We start from the raw sequence: 22,630 nt of genomic DNA, 5'->3' as shown, positions 1-22,630 counted from the left end.
TGTATAGACAGAATCTGGTGCTTGTTTTGCTAAACAGTTTCAAATGCAGCATGATGGCTTTGATTGCAAATCAGTGTTTTTAGTGTTGTAATTGTCTCTGAGACAGAATAATTTCTGAGGCTCTGTGTATTATAGGGACTTTATGTTGTGGCTGCACTTTGGGGGGGGTGGGGCAGAGGTGTGTGGTTTTCCTACAATGGAGTTGAGAATTAGGCAATGTTATTGAGCTGACATGCAGGAATGTGAAGAAAACGGTAAGTGGGCTACACTGCCCTGGCCGTTGTATAAGAAAGCCTGGCTGTTAATAATGGTTGGTAGCTTTATCCAGCACCTCTGGTTCCCAACATACTGTACATTTTCTGTCACAAAGCAGAGGTGGGAGAAAGAAAGGCTGTGGGTTTTCAGCCCTTTCTAAACTCTGTAGAGGTTGCTCCTTTAGGGCTGGGACACTCCTGTTTCACATGTCTACCCAACCCAGGACTTCTACCCCAGAGCTTACACAAATATCAGCAACAAATTTATGACACTTTCATTTTTTTTTTTTCTCTCTTTTTTTCCCAAGCATCCTCTTTGCAGACATAGAGGGTTTCACAAGTCTGGCCTCCCAGTGCACTGCTCAGGAGCTGGTCATGACGCTGAACGAGCTCTTTGCCAGATTTGATAAGCTAGCAGCTGTAAGTTTTCTTTTATAATTCTGATATATTTTTTTTCCTGTTGCAAGAATGACATACTGTGCTGGTTCACTGGATTTCTGTAAATATTCTCTGCCCTAAAAGGCAAGCTATTGCAAGCATGCATATAAGCTGAATGCTTCTCTCTCCTTTATTATTATTATTTTTTTAGGAGAACCACTGTTTACGTATCAAGATCCTGGGTGATTGCTATTACTGTGTGTCTGGGTTGCCAGAAGCAAGAGCTGACCATGCACACTGCTGTGTTGAAATGGGAATGGATATGATAGAGGCCATCTCGTAAGTAACACACTCCCCATGAAGAATTTCAGAACAAATAGCAAGGAGGTTCACTTCCAGTTAGGTATTCCATGCATTGCAGCAAGATAACCAAGCCAGGGAATTGATGGCAGTAGAGACCAACTGGAATAAGATAACAAAATGCAGTGAAGGTTTCACAGCAGAAAAACAGATGCTTGAATCTGTTACAGCCATGTGGAGATCAGAGCTCCATCTCCTGATGACAATGGCAAAGGTTACTATCGCTGGTGGAAGTCTCATTCCCAAAGGATTCCAGTGAATAACAGAAATGTGAAATCAAAGGATTAATAATAACTTTATTAAATTTCAATCACTCTGTACTTACCTGTCTTACCAGCTTTTTCTCATGGTATAATTTGTCTGCTAAGGTCTGTATATTTCTAGTTAAGCTTCTTCATGTGTTCTGATACCAAGTAGGTCAGATTCAGCACTTTCTGACTTCAGACAAATTATCGAGGAAACCAACAAGGTTGGTCTGACACAGAGACATATCCATGATGCTTTTTACTTTATTTCTACTTACATCTCCATTTTAGGATTTTTCTTTTAAATTTTTGTTCTCTATTTGTCCAGACCACCACTGTCTTTGGGAAGTAACAAACATGAGACCCCTATCTAGTATTACTTGGAGGATCACAGACAATATTGAATAGTGATTACTTCAGATGTAAGCTCTCACATGCCAGTACTTTCAGCATGTGGAGAGATGAGATCTGTTTGGTCATCATGAGTGCATGCAAGTTTAGGCACAAAGTTCATTCAGCTTTGAATGGTAACTGAGCAGACCTCGATATCTACACCATCCTTGCTACCCAAAGAATCTGCATATTTTTCCTTTCTCTTCTATTTTTTCTTTGTGAAAGCATTTTCTAAAATATCCGCAGTACTAGCAGAGATATCTCTATGCAGTACTCTTCTCATTTTCCTCAGTAAGTAGATTGAGATTTCACTTAATCTTGGGAAAGACTAGAGGTATGTAGTCTGAGCTTGATACAGTACATCCTTATAATTTGGATTTCTGCAAGGATGCAAATAGACACCCACAATTCTTAGCATCATTTTCTCAACACAAATGCATAGTTTGAAGAGTACTGTTTTCAACTAGGAGAGCCTATTCAAAAAGCAGTAGGCAGCAGCATTTCCTTGTTTTGCATACAATGTATGTTGTCAAGACCTACTAGCTCTTATCTGGTCTAAACTCTTATTACTTTGCACTAGCCTCCTTTTGGGCTTTGTATGCAAGATGCAAAATAAAAAGAGTTGTAAGTAACTAGTTTTCAGTAGTCCTTGGAAGGGTGCTATTTATTCCACATGAAGTACAGTTAAGTGGCAGGTGACAAAGTGCCTTGTCAAACACAAGAAGGTTCTTACTGAACCAACCCTATGAAGAAAATTCTGTGTACATTAACCAGAAAAGTCTCACTTTCTGCAATAGTTGACTTGATGAAATCCATTGACATTGACACATAACCCCCACAAGGCTGAGTAACACTTCAGATGTCTAGACTTCATTGATTAGCTACACCCCACCTCTCCTTGAAATAAACCGAGCTTGATTGCTTGATGCAAGTGCACTTGATGCTTGTTTAAAAATAGCTCTTCAGCAGCCTTTGAAACTGGTTTCCCACTTGCTGTGGAATGAATGTGTTTAACAGTGTTATCTTTTAATAAGTCTGGAAGGTGTTGCTGGTTTCCTTCCCCCTGCTTTCCCCTCCTCCACCTACCCGAAGGATCATAAGAGGTTTCACAATTCAGGTAACAAATATCTACTGAACATTAAACTGCGGGGTTCACCAGCACTAGGACCTGCTTGTAGGCCTATTTCATCAGTACACAACAAGAGCAGATCAGAAATTCATTGTATTCCTGGAATAAATCTAAAAAGTGAAAAGATAACAAAAGCAATTCCTTTTGTTTATGAAGGGTAACAAAGCTTATTTGCTTAGTGCAGAGTCTGATGAAAGTCACCTTCTCATCCATGACCATACTGGGAGAAGTACCCTTGTCCTGTGTCAACAGCATGGCTTAGCACAGGGTGCAGTGGGCTTTGTGGCTGTCATGCAGTGTGTTCCTCCTCCCTCCCCAGTACTGCATACATATTACAGCTGCTGTTGTCCTTGTAAAACTTATGGCTGCAGCTGCATTTTCATTACTCCAGTTCTGAATTCTTTCCAAAGTGATGTAGTTCCAGCTCTTTCAGTGGTACCTTATCTGTATGGAGATTCCCTTCACATCTAGGGAATCTCAGCAACTTGTTTGTGAACTTGTTTGTTATTTTTATTAAAACAGTGTATTTCAGTTTAGCAAATAGATAATAAAATATCAGAAGATAGAGATTGTAAGGAGAATGGTATTGTAAGTGTAGGGTAGGAGCTGTTTCAAAGAGAAATGTCTTGAACATCCTCTTAAGGGGTGCATTACACTGTAAGGAGTGAATTAGAATCCAGAACTGGTCTATCTTTAATCATCGTTTTCATCAATAGATAAAGTTAAATATTAGCTCTGTGTTGATGTTAGGAAATTGGGAGGACTTATGTGTCCAAGATGGTATAAGGAGTAGTAAGACCCTGAAGACCAGAGAGACTGAAATCTGGTAGGTACCAAGTATGACTTCACGCTGCAACATGCTAACAGCTCAAAGGAAAGGACTGTCCTGTGTGATGTGGGTGATTTTCCCCATGGAACATGGGCATTCTGGAAATGGTGCAATTGACCAGCAGTAATGAGAAGCAGAATTGTTCTGATGGCTTCATCAAGACTCTCCCCTACCCACATTCCTGAATATATGTTTCATGTGAAAAATCTTGAAGTTAACTTTTGCCCTAAAAGGGCAAAACCCACAAAGTATTCCAGCAGTCATTTGGGGAGTAAACAGAGCATCCAAGACCTCATTAAAATCAGAACTTGAGTATTCGTAGCAGCCTGTTTGGAGTAACTGCAATAGATGTGGTTCTCTGGTTTTGCTGCTCTGACTGTAGCTCTAAGACCCATTCAAGCTTTCCAGTGCCAATAGGGTATTTCACACACATATCATGTTTCATCTGTGGAACAGTTGGTGCATGGTGCCATACAGACAAATTAAGATCTCTGAAATCGTTTCCTTTTTCTCTCTGAAACATGCTATTAGTCTTAATGAGTCTAAGTGCTGGCAGGTTATGTCCAACTTTGGTATGGAAATCGGAGACCAATGCTTTACTCCTTTCACTGTTCCCAAAGATTTTTTTCATGATTTTTCAACTTGGCTGTGAGTTCAGAGGACATGGATTTACTCCAAGGGGTCCTCTAATCTTATTAGTGCTCTGCTTGATCAAATACAGTGCAGTCTATCTGGTTTTGTTTTGTTGTCCTGTGGATGAGCAGCACTGTGTGTGTGCATGAATAATATATAGGTCAGTATAGATGTTTGTGTTCTGGGTGCAAGCCTCTGCCACTGACTGCAGTTCTTAGTGATGTCTCTTTTCCTATATCTTTTTTCAGATTAGTCCGGGAGGTGACAGGAGTAAATGTCAACATGAGAGTTGGAATCCACAGCGGGAGAGTTCACTGCGGGGTCTTGGGCCTTAGGAAGTGGCAGTTCGATGTGTGGTCGAATGATGTTACATTAGCCAACCACATGGAAGCAGGGGGCAAAGCTGGGTAAGTTGCTTCGTCAAAGCCATCATGGTCACCTGGGTGTTGTTTTTGTGTCTGACACTTCTCAGAGAGGTGTGGAAATGGGGGAAAGAGGTTTTGACAGTCTGTATACCTGCTGTAAAATTAGCTGTGGTTATAGTTTTCTAAACATACGCAGACGTTAGCAAGGTTATTCAGCTGTCTATATACATGTGTTAGGTTACAGAAAGTCTACAAATTCCCAAGATGGGCATATCCTTCTCTGGTAAGAATTGAATTCCTTCTCTATGAAACAAAGCTGATAGCTACAGTGGAAAAGAACAGGTCTGTGTGAACATTGGCAGAGCTGGCTATGGTTCCAAAGAATGTGGCTGTATGTCAACGACACCTGCTGGAGAGCATTCCATTTGTTGCTGGATGTTATGAGAAGAGTTGTTTCAGTCTTGCTTTCTGTTCTGAAAATCTCCTTTGAGAGAGCAGTATGTTTTTGTTTCACAACTGTTTGCACCATCTGAAGTCTGACTTGCTGCTACTCTGTCCCTGGAAGATACTTGCTCAAAACAACTTTCCATGTCTGTTTAAACAACTTTCCTCTGTGTTGGAAGAATGTGCAAGACTATGATACTCAATGGATTACCTCTACAGGGCACTCTTGTACCAGTGACTAAAGGGATGCAACAAAAAAAGTCATGTGCTACAATATGTATTACATATGCCCATTGAATAGACTTTAAAGGGTCTGTATGTGCCAAAAATATATATCTGCTAGAGTGATCAAGGCATTGGATCTAAGGATGTGCTTATAAATGAATGTGTAACATGCTTCTCACCTTAGAATTTGTCTCCTGCCCTGCTTCCTCTAAAACAGACAGAACTTCTGATACACATCTGTAAGTGGCATGGCTAAATAAGTTGGGGTTTTTTTGCTGGTTTGATACAGGACATGTAGCCTGTTGCTGACAGGAACTGACTTATAGACAGATGATAATTTCTCAAGCGTACAAAACTGTCTTATCTTTTGTCTCCTGTAAGACGCATCCACATAACGAAAGCAACCCTGAACTATCTCAATGGAGACTACGAGGTGGAGCTGGGCTTTGGAGGGGAACGCAATGCTTATCTGAAAGAGCACAGCATCGAGACCTTCTTGATTGTACGATGCAGCCAGAAACGGGTAAGGTCATGAAAACAAATGCAAGTTTCAGATACTTTTAACAACTAGGTGGTCTCCAACACATCCAAGCAGAGCGAACACTAGCTATTTTAGATGTACTCTGTGTACAAGGCAGTTGACAATCTGACCTTCAGTGGCAAAAATTCCGATTTCGCTCTCTTCTTCCTGAACTTCTGCATGTGTAGAATGGAGTCTAGCCAGCTTCTGCAAAGGTTTCTCCATCAAGTACTTTCTAGTTCTATCAAAATATGTCCTGGGTTATTTTAAAAATCATTTTTAAGGATTGTTTTCATATAGATTTGCTCTTTTTTTTTTTCCCCCCTATTAAATTTGATACTTGTTCAAGTTCTTAAAGCAACAGATAAAAACAAGTATGTTTTTGTCCACTGGCTCACTGTATTGCCACAAACATAATGTTTAGAGCAATTCTTATCATGACTTTTCAGTCTTTGCTTTTGAAGATGGGAAAATCTGACCCCCTATAATGATGAATGACACTGTGACAGTGGAATGAGATCATAGCTATTGCTATGACACAGATCAAACTGCACAAAATAATGCTATTAAGGCACTGCTTGTTTGAACTTGCATCAAATCACACTCAAATGGACTTCAGCCAATATATAGATTTTTATGACATGACATAAATTAGGTTGATATTAACACTAGTTTGTATTTTTTAAACAATGGTAAACTGTAGTACTAGAAAAAAAAACATTTTTGATCACCTAAATAAGCTAAATAAGGCAATGACAAAGGGAACATTTCCCATACCCTGTGTTTCTTCTGTTTGCACGGCTTTCAATCTGTTCTGCTGGTTATGCCACTAGATGAAGAAGAATACCCGCTTAAAATCTTGTCCCTTCCAGGGTGTAACTTATGTCAGGTTTTGCTAAGAATGTTTTTTGATGGATGCTAGAATATTGTCCCTTGGTTTCTGGTTTCTGCAAGGTGATGAAGATATTCTAACATATGCTTTGATCAGTCTGCCAAGTTGCCTTCCCTTCATAACAACTTCTTGCAGAGTGAAAGGTGTTGTCCACGTGTAGTAGATGAGTCTGCTCTTAACCTTGAGATGACCTTATTAGTTCAAGTAGTGCAAGTTCATGCTTGAAGGCTCCATATTAAAACCCTGCTGTTACTTCAGGTGTGATCAGGTACATCTGCACCATACCTCACAATTCTGATGTCCTTTCAGAAAGCACGAACTACTTAGCTGCAATTGGCATTGCGAGACTTCTTTCCGCTTAAACGCTGTGTCTTTCTGAAACATTGGCCTTTTGAAGGTGGTATCTCTCATGATTGGTCTCTGGATTTGATTGAGCCTAAATTCTGAACAGCTCTCACACCTGCACATTCTGATATGATCAGTCATTGGGGAATACTGTTATTGAGTTTAGATGGATATTAATATCTTAAGGCAGCAATGCATGGGGCAGTTTTGTTGTTTTTTTTTTGCATATAGATCATCAAATTTAATTTCCTAATTCTGTCTCTTCTGTGTTGTGAGAAAACTCCATTGAAAAGCTGAATGAATGCACACAATTATAATATTTGAAGAAATGAATCAAAGAATATTAAAAAAGGGAGGAGAGGGGGGAGAAGAAATGCAGTTTAATTAAAGGTTTGTTCTAGAGGATCTAACAGTGAGGATGGTTTATTCTGTGTCAAGAGTAGATGCATAGGTGACTCACTTAGCTGCCTGAGCTATACCCCAGCTCACACAGGCCCCCTGGAATTGCCTGAATACTTTGTCCATCGGTCCCATGGTCATCCAAACCCAACAACCTCACGAGTTCCAGTGAATGCATGTCATGTCAGCATTTACTGTCAGACCTTTTCTGCTTATTGTTGCCATGGGGAGTCATAACTTCAAACTTCCTGTCTTTTATTGTTCACTTTACGTTTTCAGCCATTAAATTAATTCATTGTGTTAATGCCATTTGTTTGGTACAGAGTAAACTGGAGGAACATTTATGCAGTATTTTCTGTTCCAGGAATCAGAATTCCTTCTTTGAAAATAGCATTTTTTCTTCTTAAGAATGCTGTTAACTGGAATATGTTTAGTTGTTTTGGAGAAAAAAAATATGACTAGATTTTGATTACTTCAACTTTTTTCTATAGCTGAAAATGTAGTCCTTGTTTTCCTTCTGATATGCATAAGAATTTCTACTGAAAGAATAAACTGCAAAACCTTAGAAATACTGTCAAATACTACTGAAAACTGAAGGTTTCTCTTTCCTCATCAATAAAGATCTGCTTTCACCTTTCTGTTTGCACTGTCCCGTGCTATTGATATTCTTGTGGATAAACACTTCCCTGTGAAAAAAAGCAGTGTCAGAACTGCTTTTCAGATAGCCCAAAGCAGGAGTGACTTGAGCAGATAAAAGGTTTTGATTGCTGCTTCCAATTTATTTTTTGACCCCTGAAGACTGCCACTCACTGCTGGACTCCAAGTGGAGACCAGTTTCTTAATGTATGTAAGAAAGGCACAGTTTATTAAACTATGTAAGAAATGCAAAGATAAGTATAAACTATAATGTAGATAGAAAAATGTAACTAGAAAGAATTTCTTGAGCCATCAAATCTACCTCAGTGCTACTTGGGCAATATGCATAAATCACACAATTCTTGCAGACAGCAGTTGTATCCTCTCTGTCCCTCTCAACCTTTTCAATCCCAAGACAAACTCTTCTAATCTCTTCTTGCAATGAAGAAGAGGTTCTCACAAAAAACTGTTTTCCCAGTCAGCATAGAAAACCATTACCTCTTGCACAGCTGTGTTACCTCCGAGTCTCATAGTTGTTCTGTGATGGATGGATGTAATTCCTGGTAAAGAAGTGACATTTTTACTGTAATCTCTAAAGGAATGATTCTGGGTTTTGTAGATTGGAATATCCCATTTCTGCTATGTCAGCTCTCAAATGTCCAGTGCTATTTAATATTCTTTTGCCCTTATCAGTCAAATATTGCCACCACTTCTCTCTTTACAAAGCTCAACAATGCTGCACTTGCTGCCTGATTTGGTAAGGAAACTATTTTTTAAATATGCCCCAAGACTAATCACTGACCAATTCTCTCAGTGACTTTCATCCAGCCTAATTTATCTTCCCTTAAAGTCATCTCTTGCTTTTTCACCATAAGCCAGCTCTTCTCCCAGCTTCTAGTTCCCCCACAGCCTTATTCTCAGTCCCCAGCACAGCACTCTCTCAAATGCTCTACGGAAAAAAAAGCAAGTCCAGGGACAGTTAATGTATTTTTTCTGTTTAGAAAAGCTTGGATGCTCTCATGGCTGTTAATCCAAGCCAGCATTTATTGCTCTACAGTTCAGTGTCATGATCCCTGACTAAATAGTTATTAAAAGTATCTCTTACCAGAACTGAAATTGAATTTGGCAGTTTTGCAGAGATCTGGGATGGAGGTCGTCCTTCTGCATTCAGCACATTACATTTTAAGTTTTGCTTCCAATTTCTGTCATGTTTTCTGTTTATAACCCTACCCTTATGATCCCTGTTCCTTTTTGCCTCGACTGCGGCAGTACTGATTATCTGAAAAGAGAAACAGTTTGTTCCTTCGGTTCTGGAATGATGTAGATTTTTGAATATCTGTTTTCCTAGGGCTATATAGGGTGATTTATATAGAGTGAGTTCTACCCTAATTCACTATTCTTCTCTTATTTGTTTGAATATATATTTCTGTTGAACTTAGTACCTTCGCATGAAATGAATACAGGAAATCTCATTGCCCTTCCTCTTTTACTGGCTTTGCTTGTTCATTCTTTATCTGGAAAATCACTGTTTCCAGATACACAGAGAATTATTAGTTAAAGTTGCTAAGACTGTTATGCAGATCATTACTGGTTCCCAAACTTAGCCCCAAGGCATTGTAATGAACTCCTTGCATTACCCAGTGTGACTTCTTCATCCTTCAGCAGAATGATTTTGGTTTATTCGTGTTATACTTCTAGATTTACTGCGCAGACTGTGGCACTCCTAGCACATGGCTCTGTACCTCAGCTCTTGGCTTTTGTATCTGCCTTCCTTTTATTCAAAACCTCTGTCCTGGTCATTACTGCTATTTCAGCACATCCCTGCTATTCTTAGAGTATTGAATTTAATTATAGCAGTATCCAGTAGTGAGAGTTTAGTGGACATGGTGATGATGGGCTGGCGGTTGGACTGGGTGATTTTAGTGTTCTTTTCTGACCTTAATGATTCTGTGAAACCAAGTCCTTATTTTGCCTGAGCTTCTGGTGTTCGGGTAGGAGCACATCACTTAGTGGTTATGGCCAACTTTTGCTTTTCTTTGAGGTCAGGTGCCACAGTAGTTGATCTGCAGAACCAGCACATCAGTTCTAGTCACTGATAGAGTCTTTACTCTCAGAAGGGTGAAGAAGTATGTGCTTGGTGGAGTGAGAAATGGGTCTAAATTTAAGGTGAATAAGATTTTAACAGCACATTAGGTTCGCAGTTAGTTTTATAGCCCTCAAAGAATGCCAGAAGACTGGGGAAATGCTTTGCTTTGAACACAGGTGGAAACAAAACATGACTGTCAACAGATGAGCAATACTGCTGACTAAACACTGCACTGACTGCTCAAAGGCAGCCAACTGAAAAAATGTTTATTTACTTCTAAGGCCTTTCAGTCACAGTAAATATGGGCGTTTCTTTTAACAATAGCAGGTACACAACAGTTTCAGAAAGAATTGTTGATGATGGCCTTGAAACAGCTCAACAAAACTTTGGCTGTAACTCCTAGAAAAACAATTCCCATTCTTTTCCAAATAGTGTCCTGGAACTGCATCCAGCTGAAGAAACAAAATGGTCATTTAAATGCTGAGCATGTGACTCTTCTAAAACACCATCAATCTAATGTGTTGATTCCTCGATTTAACAAATTTAATCACGACTCTGTGGGTTGCTACTCCTGTAGATTTATGAACGCAGTGTTTAGACCATGTATTACTGCAAGAAACACCATTCATACCAGTGGGATTTCAAGACGATTTAAGGCAGAATAGGTAGCTGACTGAGAAATGCTCGATCCCTTCTCAGCATCATTGTTTTGTTGTACTGATAGTGATTGCATAAATTGGAAAATCTGATCATACGCTAAAGAAGTAACGGGCATGCTTAATGCAACTGATAATTGTAAGAAAACCCCAGCTATTTCTGCAGTTCTGCTGTAGCATTACTGTAGCTTAGTGTGTGGGAACTGGTGGTGGGAACGCAACAAAACCTCTGGGAATACAATTTTAAAGGCTCTTCGTGAGTTCGGATTTGAAAAGTTCCCACATCTTCTGAAGTGCAGCCACTTTAAATCTGAAAAACACATTGCTGTCAGAAACCTTTGCACCTGCTCTGTTGTTGGTAGTACCTGTGATGAGTAGGACTAAAAGGTGTCTTCTGTTCCTTCTTTTTATTCTTCCTTCCTGCTTCGTTATGCCTTACGGAGCACTGTGTGCAAGGTATGCTCATGCTGCCATTAGGCAGGAGGAAGCAGTGTAGGGATCCTCATAAATTTCCAAACCAAAGCTGTGATCCTGCTTGTTCTTCATTTTTAGACCTTGTTATTCTCATCAGACACTGAATATGCTACTTTTCAGAAAATAAATTACATCTACTTTAAAAAATGTAGTGTTCAAATAAATGCTTTTTGAGTAAGTATTGATGTTAATGGCAAAGTCCTACTGTCCAAGATAACAGAGTAGCACAGCATGTAACATTGGAAAACAGAAAATCCACAATTTATTTATATATGTGTTTTAATGTGATTGGAAATACTGCTGAAACACAGCTCACAATCCAACATAAACCTTCTAAAAGGGGTGGGGAAATACCCCCACAGAGTGCACGTGGCCAGGGATAATTTATGGTGCCTGACCTCTCTCAGAAGTATGTATTTACCAATTTGTCCCAACCTTACCTCAATGCAGATGTGCCAGTATGCATGTACGAGGTCTTTATTCCCTTCACATTAATCAGGTGATTGGCATGAAGTAAAAGTAGTGCTGCAGAGTTACCCTGCACTGGAAGCAGGTGGGAGGATCACTCACTGGCTGGTATGGCTTAGCATATCTGATTGCATTTGGGACTTTAAGGCTTTTCTCAAATTTTAAGCAAATTGACCAAGTTGTGGGGAAAAACTGCTCCATGTATCTTTTCATCATCTGTTGATGTAAAGGTATTTGCAATGTAAGCCAAATAGCTTTGCTTTATAGGTCCCCAGCCTAGTTTTTGATTGCTTCAGGTTGAAAACCCTTCACTAAACTGCAATAAAATAGACTGACAGTGTCACTTTTATTAGTGACAACAATGTATATCTGCTTGTAGAAAATGGAACTACATTTTCTACAAGTTTTCTGGCATCACGTTTTATAAAACAAGAAGCACAACTGTGAAAAAAATCCATACATGAAAAAAGAAACCACAAAAAGTGCTGCAAATGTTTGCAAGCACTACAAAGTGCGATGACTTCTAAAAACCAAAACCTCAAACCAACTCAGATCTGCACATCGGCGTTGCATCACGCTCGTGTATTTTTAGCACTTAAAGTGCTGCTCCCCTGGAGGTGATCCAGTGGCCCTGTTAGGATTGCTCATGTGAAGTTCCCTGGTGCCAAGCGGTGGAGTTTCCAGCGCTCGCAGCTGAGGTGGCGGTGGGTCCAACATGGGGATGGAGGCAGCTGCAGCTCTGGGGGCAGGAGGTGTGGGAGCACACGTCCCACTGGTGAAGCTGGTGTTTCCTTTGGGACAAGCTTGCAGGGCCACCTGCCCTAAATGCTTGGTGCCCACATGGTGAGCATGCCGTCTCATGGGAAATGTTGTAGGAGTTGTCTCTTCTTTGCAAGAAAAGAGAGGATGATTTCCCATACTTGACAATCAGATGGTTTTCCCCAGCACTGTGTTTAAACATTCTTTTTGCTTTACTTTTAGGGAAAAAAAAAAAAAAAAGAAAAGCAAATTTAAGGCAGCATAACATTTGACATTTAACTCTCTGGTTTCCATGGAAATAACACCAGGTATATTGCAAACTCTTGGCAGGTACAAGTTACAGTGAGTAGCAAGGAACCAAAATAAACAGATAAGGAAAGTGGATTCCAGGCAAAAACAGATGCTGATCAAATTGTCATTCAAGACAAACAAAAATTCTAAGTTTAAAACAACTGGTTCTTTTTTTTAATGTTGTCCAGATGCCTGAATACTGTCTGCAACCCAAAATTAACAATTTCATCTAATTGTTTTGGTAAACACATGTAAGCAGCAATTCTCTTGAAATTGGTTTCCTCTCCCAAGTAATACGCAGGCAGGTTTTAGCTGTTTGTTATCCAAGCCCTACAGAGTTTGTCTTTAAGTAAGGTAAGATAATCACTGCACTTTCATGCTCTTGCAGTTGGTTTTGAGCTTTAACGAAACCTTTCAGACCTACAGTGTACAAGATTTGCAGTATGCTTCCAGTACAACCAAGATTCAAAACCATCTCTGGTAGCAAACACAAAGACTTTGTCCAAACTTCAGGGAATTTGGTGCCAATGGCAATATTTGCAGCTAGCATTAGGGCAGAGGAGACCATTTTTTTGTCCTGTTGCCTTTTGCTAGCAGCTACGCAGTTCAGTTGATTGTAAGATTTATATGCTTGCCTGGCTGGGAAGATGTTCTGTTCCTTCAAGTATGGAAAATGCCATGCTTGTACCTACTGAAAAAGGTGTTGGCTATTCACACACACCTCTCTCATTTGTCTTTCAGAAAGATGAGAAAGCCACGATAGCCAAGATGAACCGGCAGCGCACCAACTCCATCAGCCACAACCCGCCGCACTGGGGTGTCGACCGGCCCTTTTACAACCACCTAGGAGCTCACCAGGTCTCCAAGGAGATGAAGAGAATGGTAATGCCTTGCATTGTGGCCATTAATGTCTTTTTTTCCTGATACAGCATTATATATCCCTCCGTGCTTCGTCTAAAGGTTTTTGCAGTCCTGAGGGCATCTTCCAAATGTGGGTAGTAAATTGTTTTTTTGACTACAGAAGTAGTAATAAATAGTACATCTGGAGGTAGTGATGGTGAGGTGAGGCACAAGGGTGTTTGGAAGGAGAAGGGAGCCTGAATGGCAGAAAAAGGGCTCTTTGGTCTGACTTGTCTGAAAACTCATCCAAGCTGGTGGAGAGGCTGTGATCAGCTACAAAAATGGCTCAGTAGTGCAAGCATTCAAATGGCAAGTGGCACACATTTCTGTTAGCTTATAACAGACCAACACTTTCAGGGGATTCTCACTTGCATTATACAGACAGGTGCTGCTCACCTCTGAGCTACCTGCCCATGTATGCTCGTGGGTACCCAGGAATCACACCACTCTATTTAACACTCAAGAATACATTATAAAGGAACATGGATTAATTGGTCTAAGGTAGCAGGCATCTTCGTTTCATAAATTATATTCTTCATTACTTCTAAATTAAAATGAAGAATGGCCAGTTACCAACACAATTGGGCCGAGAATAATTTTGTGGTTTATTTTACACAGAGATTTTATCTTTGTTTTCTGCAATGAAGATTAAGAAAAGAGTTTCTATTTTAAAGACTGTTATTAATAATAAAAATAGTTAGCACCTATTTAGTAATTTGCATGCGTATGCAAATTGCTCTATGATCTTATTATTCTTTAGATGAAGTTTTAAACAAATGAATTCCTTCTAATATTCTGTACGTGAATGTAATTTAGGACAAAATTAAAATGTATTTACCTGGGTTACGCATGGGTATATCTGTCAGATTGATTATGTCAAAGCTGTTTGAGGACTGCAAATCACATTCTGTTAGTCATACATGATATTCAGCTGCTTATCCAGCTCAAAACTCACTGATTGAGTGCTGGGATTTTTTGTATTCCCTCTTGTTCACTTGGGTGTGACCGTAAGAGCCCTTCTGCAATGAGTTTATCATGCTGTCTTGATCCTTCGTACGCAGTCAAAAGTGTGTATTTGTTGCCTGAAGTCAAAGTTTTGTTGCAGGTCACCAAAGCTTCGGAGAAATTTTTAACACGGGGATCACCTTCACAGCTTAAAATTTTTGGCGTAGCTACAGGCAAATGCATATGGTGTTTTATAATGGGAAATGCTGGCACATTTATTAATAGTTGGTGCTAATATTATTCAATCATAATATTATTTTACAGTGCTAAACTGTATTTCTTAATCTCCATAGTAATGTTTCTTTCATTTCTCAGATATTCTAATAAGGGTTTCTGACATAAGCGTACAGATCTGTGGAACAGTGTGTTTTTTAATGTGGGCTTTTCAATAGGGCGTGCTCAATAGGCACGACATTATTAGAAGAGCTAATCACACTAGCATATAATTATAATTATAAGTTTCTTTGAATAGCTTGTAAGGAGTTCTTGCATCCTCCTGTTCAGAAACAAGGTATAAGCATGCCAAACAGTATCATGCTTCTTGGTGTTAATTACAGTTTGCCATGTCTAGCTGGTTGTTTCATTGGAAAAAACATAATTATTTATTGAAATATCAAGCTGAGTCCTACAAACATCACTGTCTTGAGCTAGTAGGAGGAAAGGATTCTTTTCTTTTTTCCTTTTTTTTATCTTCAACCTTTCCTTGTAATGATATTTACCTCTTTATAGATTCAGCTGCTTAGAAAATCTTCTCCACTCGATCTGTTTCTGTGCTGCCTCCTGTAGCAAGCTCTCTTTTGAGAGGCTGATGTCTGTGTTTCATGTGCCATGCTATTTTCTGAAAGCCAGGTTAAACATCTTTCAGATATAACGTTACTTATTTTTTACTAGGCTTTATGTTGTTCTTGGGGAATCAATTTTTTTTTAAATCATTATTAACAGTACTTCCCTCTGCTGTATCTCTGAGGTGCTTTAGTCTGAACAAAAACATGCTGCCTTCTGTGGACTGGAACCATCTTAATGTCTGCTAGATGGACATCTTATTGATCAGATCGTAAAATCAATTCCTTGCGTTAGCTTCTGATCTAACTACGCATTGCTTTGCATCACCTATCTTTGCACAGTACTTCATTTGTATGCCACCTCTGATGCCGTGTTACTTTAAGCTACGTGTGCTTAAAGGCACGCACAGTGCACACAGTCTGCATGCTGCCTGCTTAGAAATACAAAGTGCAGACAGACAAAAGGGGGGCAGATCTACAAAGGCTTTTTCAGCACTCCTCTGGGATGACATGCCATTGATCTCGGTAAGCTGCACCAGCTTTCAAAGCTCCTCAAGATGTGCTCTTTGTTCACGTCACCCACCTTTCCCCAGCCCTCCTGTATGTAATTATCTGTAGTCTTTTCTCTGCAGGCAGTGCCGCTTTGCTTGTTAAAACCTGAAGTCCCTTAGCCCTGTAATGTCAAAACAGGTGTTTGTAACAGGGATCACAAGCTAGCACTCTGCCTGGAGCAGGGTGATGTTGCAATGATGTGCAGTTTCCTTACATATAGATATCACAGAATCACAGAATGGCTAGGGTTGGAAGGGATCTCAAGGATCATGAATCTCCAACACCCTGCCACATGCAGGGCCACCAACCTCCACATTTAATAATAGACCAGGTTGCCCAGGGCCCCATCCAACCTGGCCTTGAACATCTCCAGGGATGGGGCATCCACGTCCTCTTTGGGCAGCCTGTTCCAGCACCTCACCACTCTCTCTGTAAAGAACTTCCCCCTGACATTCAATCTAAATCTTCCCTCCCTTCCAACTTTAAAACCATTTCCCCTTGTCCTGCTGTTATCTACCCTTTCAAAGAGTTGGTTTCCCTCCTGTTTGTAGGCTCCCTTTAGGTACTGAAAGGCTGCAATGAGGTCACCCCGCAGCCTTCTTTTCTCCAGGCTGAACAAGTCCAGCTCCCTCAGCCTGTCTTCGTAAGGGAGGTGCTCCAGTCCCCTGATCATCTTTGTGGCTCTCCTCTGGACCTTCTCCAACAGCTCTGTCTTTCTTGTACTGGGGGCTCCAGACCTGGACACAGTAATCCAGATGGGGCCTCACAAGAGCAGAGTAGAGAGGGACAATCACCTCCCTGTCCCTGCTGGCTACCCCTCTTTTGATGGAGCCCAGGATACCATTTGCTTTCCGAGTTGCAAGAGCACACTGCTGGCTCATGTTAAGTTTTTCATCCATCAGGACCCCCAGGTCCTTCTCTGCAGGGCTGCTCTCAAGGACTGCTCCTTCCAGTCTGAATGGATGCCGGGGATTCCTCCGGCCCAAGTGCAAAACCTTGCACTTTGCTGTGTTGAATCTCATTAGGTTCACCCAGGCCCATCCTTCAAGTCTGTTGAGGTCCCTCTGAATGACATCCCTTCCTTCCACCGTGTCAACCGTACCACTCAGCTTGGTGTCGTCAGCAAACTTGCTGAGAAACCTGCAAGCTCAGTGAGGCCAGAAACCTCACATAGAGTAGAAGGGCAAAAGCACAGTTGATCTAGCTATAAATACATTTGTATGTTGGGTAATATGGATTGTTATAGGGGACATACATTTTAGACACAGGACTTAGAACTCATTGCATTATGACAACCGTATTTTCAGGAAAAACAGAGACCGTTTTTTGCAGCACTACATAGACTTCCCCAAAAGATAATATTAAAGTTCCCTGAATAGCATTTTTGTGAGGGATCTGTTTTATTTAAAAGTAAACAAAATTATTTTGGCTTTCTTTCTTGCCTTTGAACGCTGGCTCAGGCAAGCCGTCTGTACTCTGAGGATTTATTAGTAGTAGTCCTGGATGAGACAGATTCATATCAAAGGCAGCTGCAGGCTTCTTCCTTTCCTCCTCCTTCTGTCACAGCATTTCAGTGCTGCCATGTGTGGGCATGGGGGCACAGCATCACATCCAGGTAGAGGTGCAGCAGGGCTGGTGGGGCAGCACCCGGCCATCAGCTTGTGTTGTGGTTGGAGCTTAGCCTTGGTTGGGCCCAGCTGCCTTCAGCTGTTCCCCAGGCACATGGGAGTTTATCCAGGCACTTGTAGACTCATATAAATAACACAAAATCCCAAACACGTGTCCATGCAGCAACAGTCTAAAACATTCTGGAATTATTCCCCTAGTCCTACCCTAGCTTAGCTATGCATGAGGCAGCTGGGGTCACAATGGTGCCAACCCCTCCCACCCTGCCCTGAGTCTCTGCTCTGTTCGTGGTGCACGTGGAGGAGCAGAGCTCCCACAGTCCCCTACACCAGCCTGGTGTTCCCCACTGTTTCTTTGGTCTGTTTTTTAATTGCAAAAGAATAAAAACAAACTGACTTCAAAGCATCTGAGAACACAGGTGTATTTATAGCTAGAAAAATATTTATACACTGAGAAAGACTTTGCTTTTCCCAGTACAGATATGAGATTGTTTCTATAAATATTGATGAATTTTAGACTTCTGGAAATAATGCTTGTGCATCAGTTCTCATCAGCAAAACAAAACTATGGAAAAAAGGAAGAAAAAAAAAAGAAGATTGTAGTAGATTCTACAGTGAAAGAACTTCACTGTAATCAACAACTAAAAAGCAAACACTGATACCTTCCAACATGGCAGGGCTGTTCTAGATGACAAATGATTCTATTCAGTGTTAGTTAGCTGGAAAACATGTCCAGTTTGGGATTACAATCCTTTAGGAGAAAGTGGATGAACTGGAGATAGTCCAGTGGAGAGAATTACAAATGAGGAGAGTTTCAGCAGTATGACCTGTGAGGAAGGGCTGAGACATTAGGTTTGTTTAGTCTAGAGAGGAGGACATTGAGTAAGAACAAAGTCTTCAGATATATGAAGGCTTGTAAGGACAGGGTATCACGGTAAATTGTTCCCCATGTCTGCAAAGAGCAGGTTGAAAAATAGTCATCTTAATTTGCTGCTGGGAAGATCCAAAAAAAAAGCTTGTAGATACAAGGATTGGGCTATGTAAGGAGCTTGTAGAACTCCTGCTGTTCCTGAAAACATTTTGTTTGTTTCCCTCAGGGCTTTTCAGTCTGGAGGGTCATCTTAAAACATTTTACAAATATAGAAGCAATACTCTTAAAAAAAAAAAAATCCGTATTAGGAGAATTTATAGAGCATAAAGAATAGAAAATATCTTTAAATGTTTTATGAAGTTTCCAGTCTAAGCTATGCTAAACTTTGAGGCATCTCTCTCTCTTTGGATAAAAGCCAGTCATACCCACGTTTCTGGCAGGTGTCTCAGCCCTTGCATAAAAATCTGAAAGGGTAGAAATCTCACAGCTGTGAAAAATTTCATAGGTTGCCTGGAAATGCTATGGGTGCCCATTACTGGGGGCACTCAAGGCCAAGTTGAGTGGGGCCCTGGGCAGCCTGATCTGATGCGCAGCAATCAGCCCATGGCATGGAGGTTGGAGCTAGATGATCTTTATGGTCCATTCCAACCAAAGCCATTTTATGATTCTATTTTGCACTGGCTTTCATGGGCAGGTAGTTCAGTGTCTTCCACTGATACCATTGGGAAGATTCACACTGGGAACAGGTACATCTGAGTCCCTGTAACCCAACAAGAGCAGAATGGCTAATGTGATTCCTGAGCCTGGTTGTAGGTGTTGGGCAGATTTCCTTTTATTTTTTCAGCTGCTGGAATGATCTAACATCAGGAAGTTTAGGAACAGAAAGAGGAAACCCTGAAGATCTGCAATGCTGATTTCGGACTGAGTGTGTTTCTGCCATGAGCCTGCATGAGAGCAATGAAGCATTTAATCTGCAGTGAAATTGCGTATGACCTCAGTGTTAGTTATGAAGTAAACCAGAAGTGAAATTGAATAGGGTTTATACACGTGTGGGAAACATGACTGCATGCAGATGTTAAAAATGTGAAGCGAGGTTAAAAAAAAGCATCCTGGGAATGTCTGGGGCAGTAAAGAACAAGTCCTTATTCAAGTGGCAGTGCCCGATGCCTTGTGGCACTACTGCTCCATGCAGTCTGCTGTTTGATACTGTTCGGTGTTTGCTTTCTAACGAAACATCACTCATCCACAAGCCTAGTCTTTCAACCATAAAATATAATTCTTTGTTCTATTTGCCCTATCTTAAACCAAGCATTTCTCTGTGTGTTGCATCACAAATACAATTTGCTTCTACTCTTTGTTGTCCCCAGCTTACCCTTACAATAGATTTTCTTGTTACTTGGAAATGAAAATTAGGGAACAGGTGCATCGAAGGAATGAATGCTGTAGCTGGTTCTGTGCCAGCTACAGTGATTAGAGTAGTAGAATCATTAAGGTTGGAAAAGACCTCTGAGATTATCTAATCCAACTGTCATCAGAAGTGATTAAAAATATAAAAGTCAGTGGGCAAGTTTTCTTCGATCAGTAGTGCAGCCTCTTCAAAGAGAATCAGGATTTTCTCCATGAATGAGGCACAGAGGGTTTAACGTCCTTCTAAAAGTTTTTGTTTAGCATGAGGTCACCATTATCCTCTTTTCCAGCAATCACTTGCTAAATCTGATAATAGCAACATTAACGTCAACAGAGCTGGACAAGGACACCCAATGGAGAATTTGTCCCACTACATCTTTGCTGCCATTGTAGTATTCAGAATCCCCCAAATTCCCATAATCAAGTAGGGAGAAACTTTCAGGCAATCCATTCTGCTGTAACCCCGAGGCACTGCTACAGACCTGGGAGGAAATTGCTAACCTGGTCTGGGTTTTCTGAAGCCAATTTGTTTGACAAAACAGCAAGTTTTGTCAGCTTTGGTGCTTCTGAAAAGAGGATTTGTCTGATTCAAATGTTCTGTGTGATCTCACATAAATGAGTGGGAGCCATATTAAGCACTGTACATTGCTCAAGTTGTTGGAGGTTTTGTACAGTTTTGTGTCTGCAAACTTAAATTTCATTCCAGTTGATCAGGGCTTGCAGTCAACCTTGATTAAATTTTTAAAAGACAAATAAGAGCAACAGCTGATCTACAGCAGCTTGTGTGAAGTCTAATTAGAGTTTAGTATTTGCAGGGAAGTCCTGCACTGATTATTTTTCAACCATCACATGCTTTTCTTGAGTAAACTGTAGTCATACAGGTAAAGGCAGATTGGATCAAGACACTACTAAAAAAGTCATACAGTCTTTTTGCAGGATTAAACTAAGCCTACAGACATAAAGATGCCTGTTTCTCTTTATGCAAGAAGCACCTCCTCTGATATTAGTGGCAGCTCAGCACACATTGACATCAGAGGTGAAGCTGTGGCACTCACCAGAACCATTTTTAGAGACAGTGGGTGACTAATTAAGGGAGGTCGCATTTGGATTCAGTGTCTGCATCTGTCTACGTCTGTGCATCCGTTTAGTTCAACAGTAATTTCTGTAGAAGTGTGTTGTTTATCATCACTTAGATTGTAGAGATGAAAGGACAGAGATAAAGGAGCCAGGAACCAGTTCAGAGTATTTCTACCACTACCTGTTAATGGGTCTTTTCTGTTATGTGAGCTGTGGTGACTGCTCACAAGTGAGGCACAGAATCACGTACTGTTTCACTTGCAGATGTGGCTTTGACATGTAGAAATTTGGATTCAGAGTTCAGAAAACTGGAAAGTGTGAGCAACCTGCCCTTCCTCTGGAAGTGAGTTCCAAGCCAGAAATGAATTAAAATTAAGGTGGGAAAGCTATTTCAAAAGCAACAGCATATGTTCTACATAGTATAAATCTGATGAGCCAAATAAATCCTTGGTTTTGGTCTGGTCCAGTCTGACAGAGGCCACGTAACAAGTCGTTTTCAGCAGAACAAAGTAGAGTGCTTCACCAGCTGTGAGCGGTACAGAGGAATGAAAGTCTATTTTATTAAGTGGGATGGGATGCAGAAAGGGAGCACTTCAGCTTTCCTTTTCAGAACTCGTTAGTCTGTGTTCCAGCTATAGCAGACACGCTGGTCTGATCTGTTTCGTAAACTAATTTTGTGCCAGTTTGTTGTTCTACACTTAGATTCTTGTTAAATACCCTTTCTACCAGACTGTGTATTTGTGTGCCTGTACTTTCTGGAGTCTGGTATAGAAATTACATTATTTCTATCTCGAGTGCTTGAAAGTCCTTCAGTCCTGTTTCTGCTCTTATACCTAATAGCATCTGCCTTCCTAGCCTTGTCTGAGAGACCACAGAGACAAAGGCAGAATGTAACACAGTACTGAAAACCTGATAAATGGAGGTGAATAATTAGTTTTGTGGTGGAGCCATAGCAGGTTTGTTTTTAACTCCATCCACTTTCTGCCATGTATGTCTTCATAATCTCTGTTACTGTGGAACATCTTTGCAAGTTGGCGTGAGCCCTTACAAGCCTCACTTTGTCATCTTGATTCGTAAGTCCGCAGTACTTTAGATTTCATGTAAGTCCCATTCATTTGGGTCTTTGTGCTAGACACGAGCAAAGGGCAAGCAAAATTAGCTTCCCTGACATTTTTGCCCTCGCAATCTTTACTGGAGTTGGCAGCAAAGCTTTTAAGGTGGAATCTGTGCATTCTAAGCACGTTGTCATTAAAAAGGTCACAGAGCTCATCAGCTCCTCTATTATCTTGTTTTTGGAGCTAGATGAAAAGCTAAAAGGGTGTAAAGTCTACTCCACTTTTCTTTGCATATTTACAATATGTTAATAATTACAGCTAATGTTCTCAAAGTTAGAAGTATTATTTCTAATGGTTCTTGATTCAAAGCATTATGGTGTAGCAGTCAGCTTGTCACAGCTTTGACAAACTCTTTATCATTCTATTTAAGGAATCCGTATTAATCTTCAAAGAAAAGAGCTTAGTTAATTTAGAAGTCACGAAGAGAGGCAGCAGTCACATGAGCTTTTAGTGCAATAGATTTCCATAAAATATCCCTCATACAATTGTAAGCTTTTGGGACAGATTCAGTAATA

General features: G+C 40.5%; 1 protein-coding gene across 1 annotated transcript in view; it reads left to right on the top strand.

Moving 5' to 3' along the window:
- The first annotated feature begins 232 nt into the window (after positions 1–232).
- Positions 233–22,630, top strand: part of ADCY5 (adenylate cyclase 5) — a 56,847-nt gene continuing 34,449 nt past the window's right edge. Inside the window, exons 1-6 of the mRNA XM_019617404.2 lie at positions 233–254; positions 538–674; positions 844–971; positions 4,470–4,628; positions 5,637–5,778; positions 13,523–13,663. Of these exons, the coding sequence (XP_019472949.1) occupies positions 233–254; positions 538–674; positions 844–971; positions 4,470–4,628; positions 5,637–5,778; positions 13,523–13,663 (729 nt within the window). The remainder of the gene's footprint in view (positions 255–537; positions 675–843; positions 972–4,469; positions 4,629–5,636; positions 5,779–13,522; positions 13,664–22,630) is intronic.

The sequence above is a fragment of the Meleagris gallopavo genome, chromosome 7 (assembly GCF_000146605.3).
Source record: "Meleagris gallopavo isolate NT-WF06-2002-E0010 breed Aviagen turkey brand Nicholas breeding stock chromosome 7, Turkey_5.1, whole genome shotgun sequence".
Taxonomy (NCBI): domain Eukaryota; kingdom Metazoa; phylum Chordata; class Aves; order Galliformes; family Phasianidae; genus Meleagris; species Meleagris gallopavo.
The sequence above is the reverse complement of the archived record's forward strand: the minus strand, read 5'-3'. Positions and strand labels throughout refer to the sequence as shown.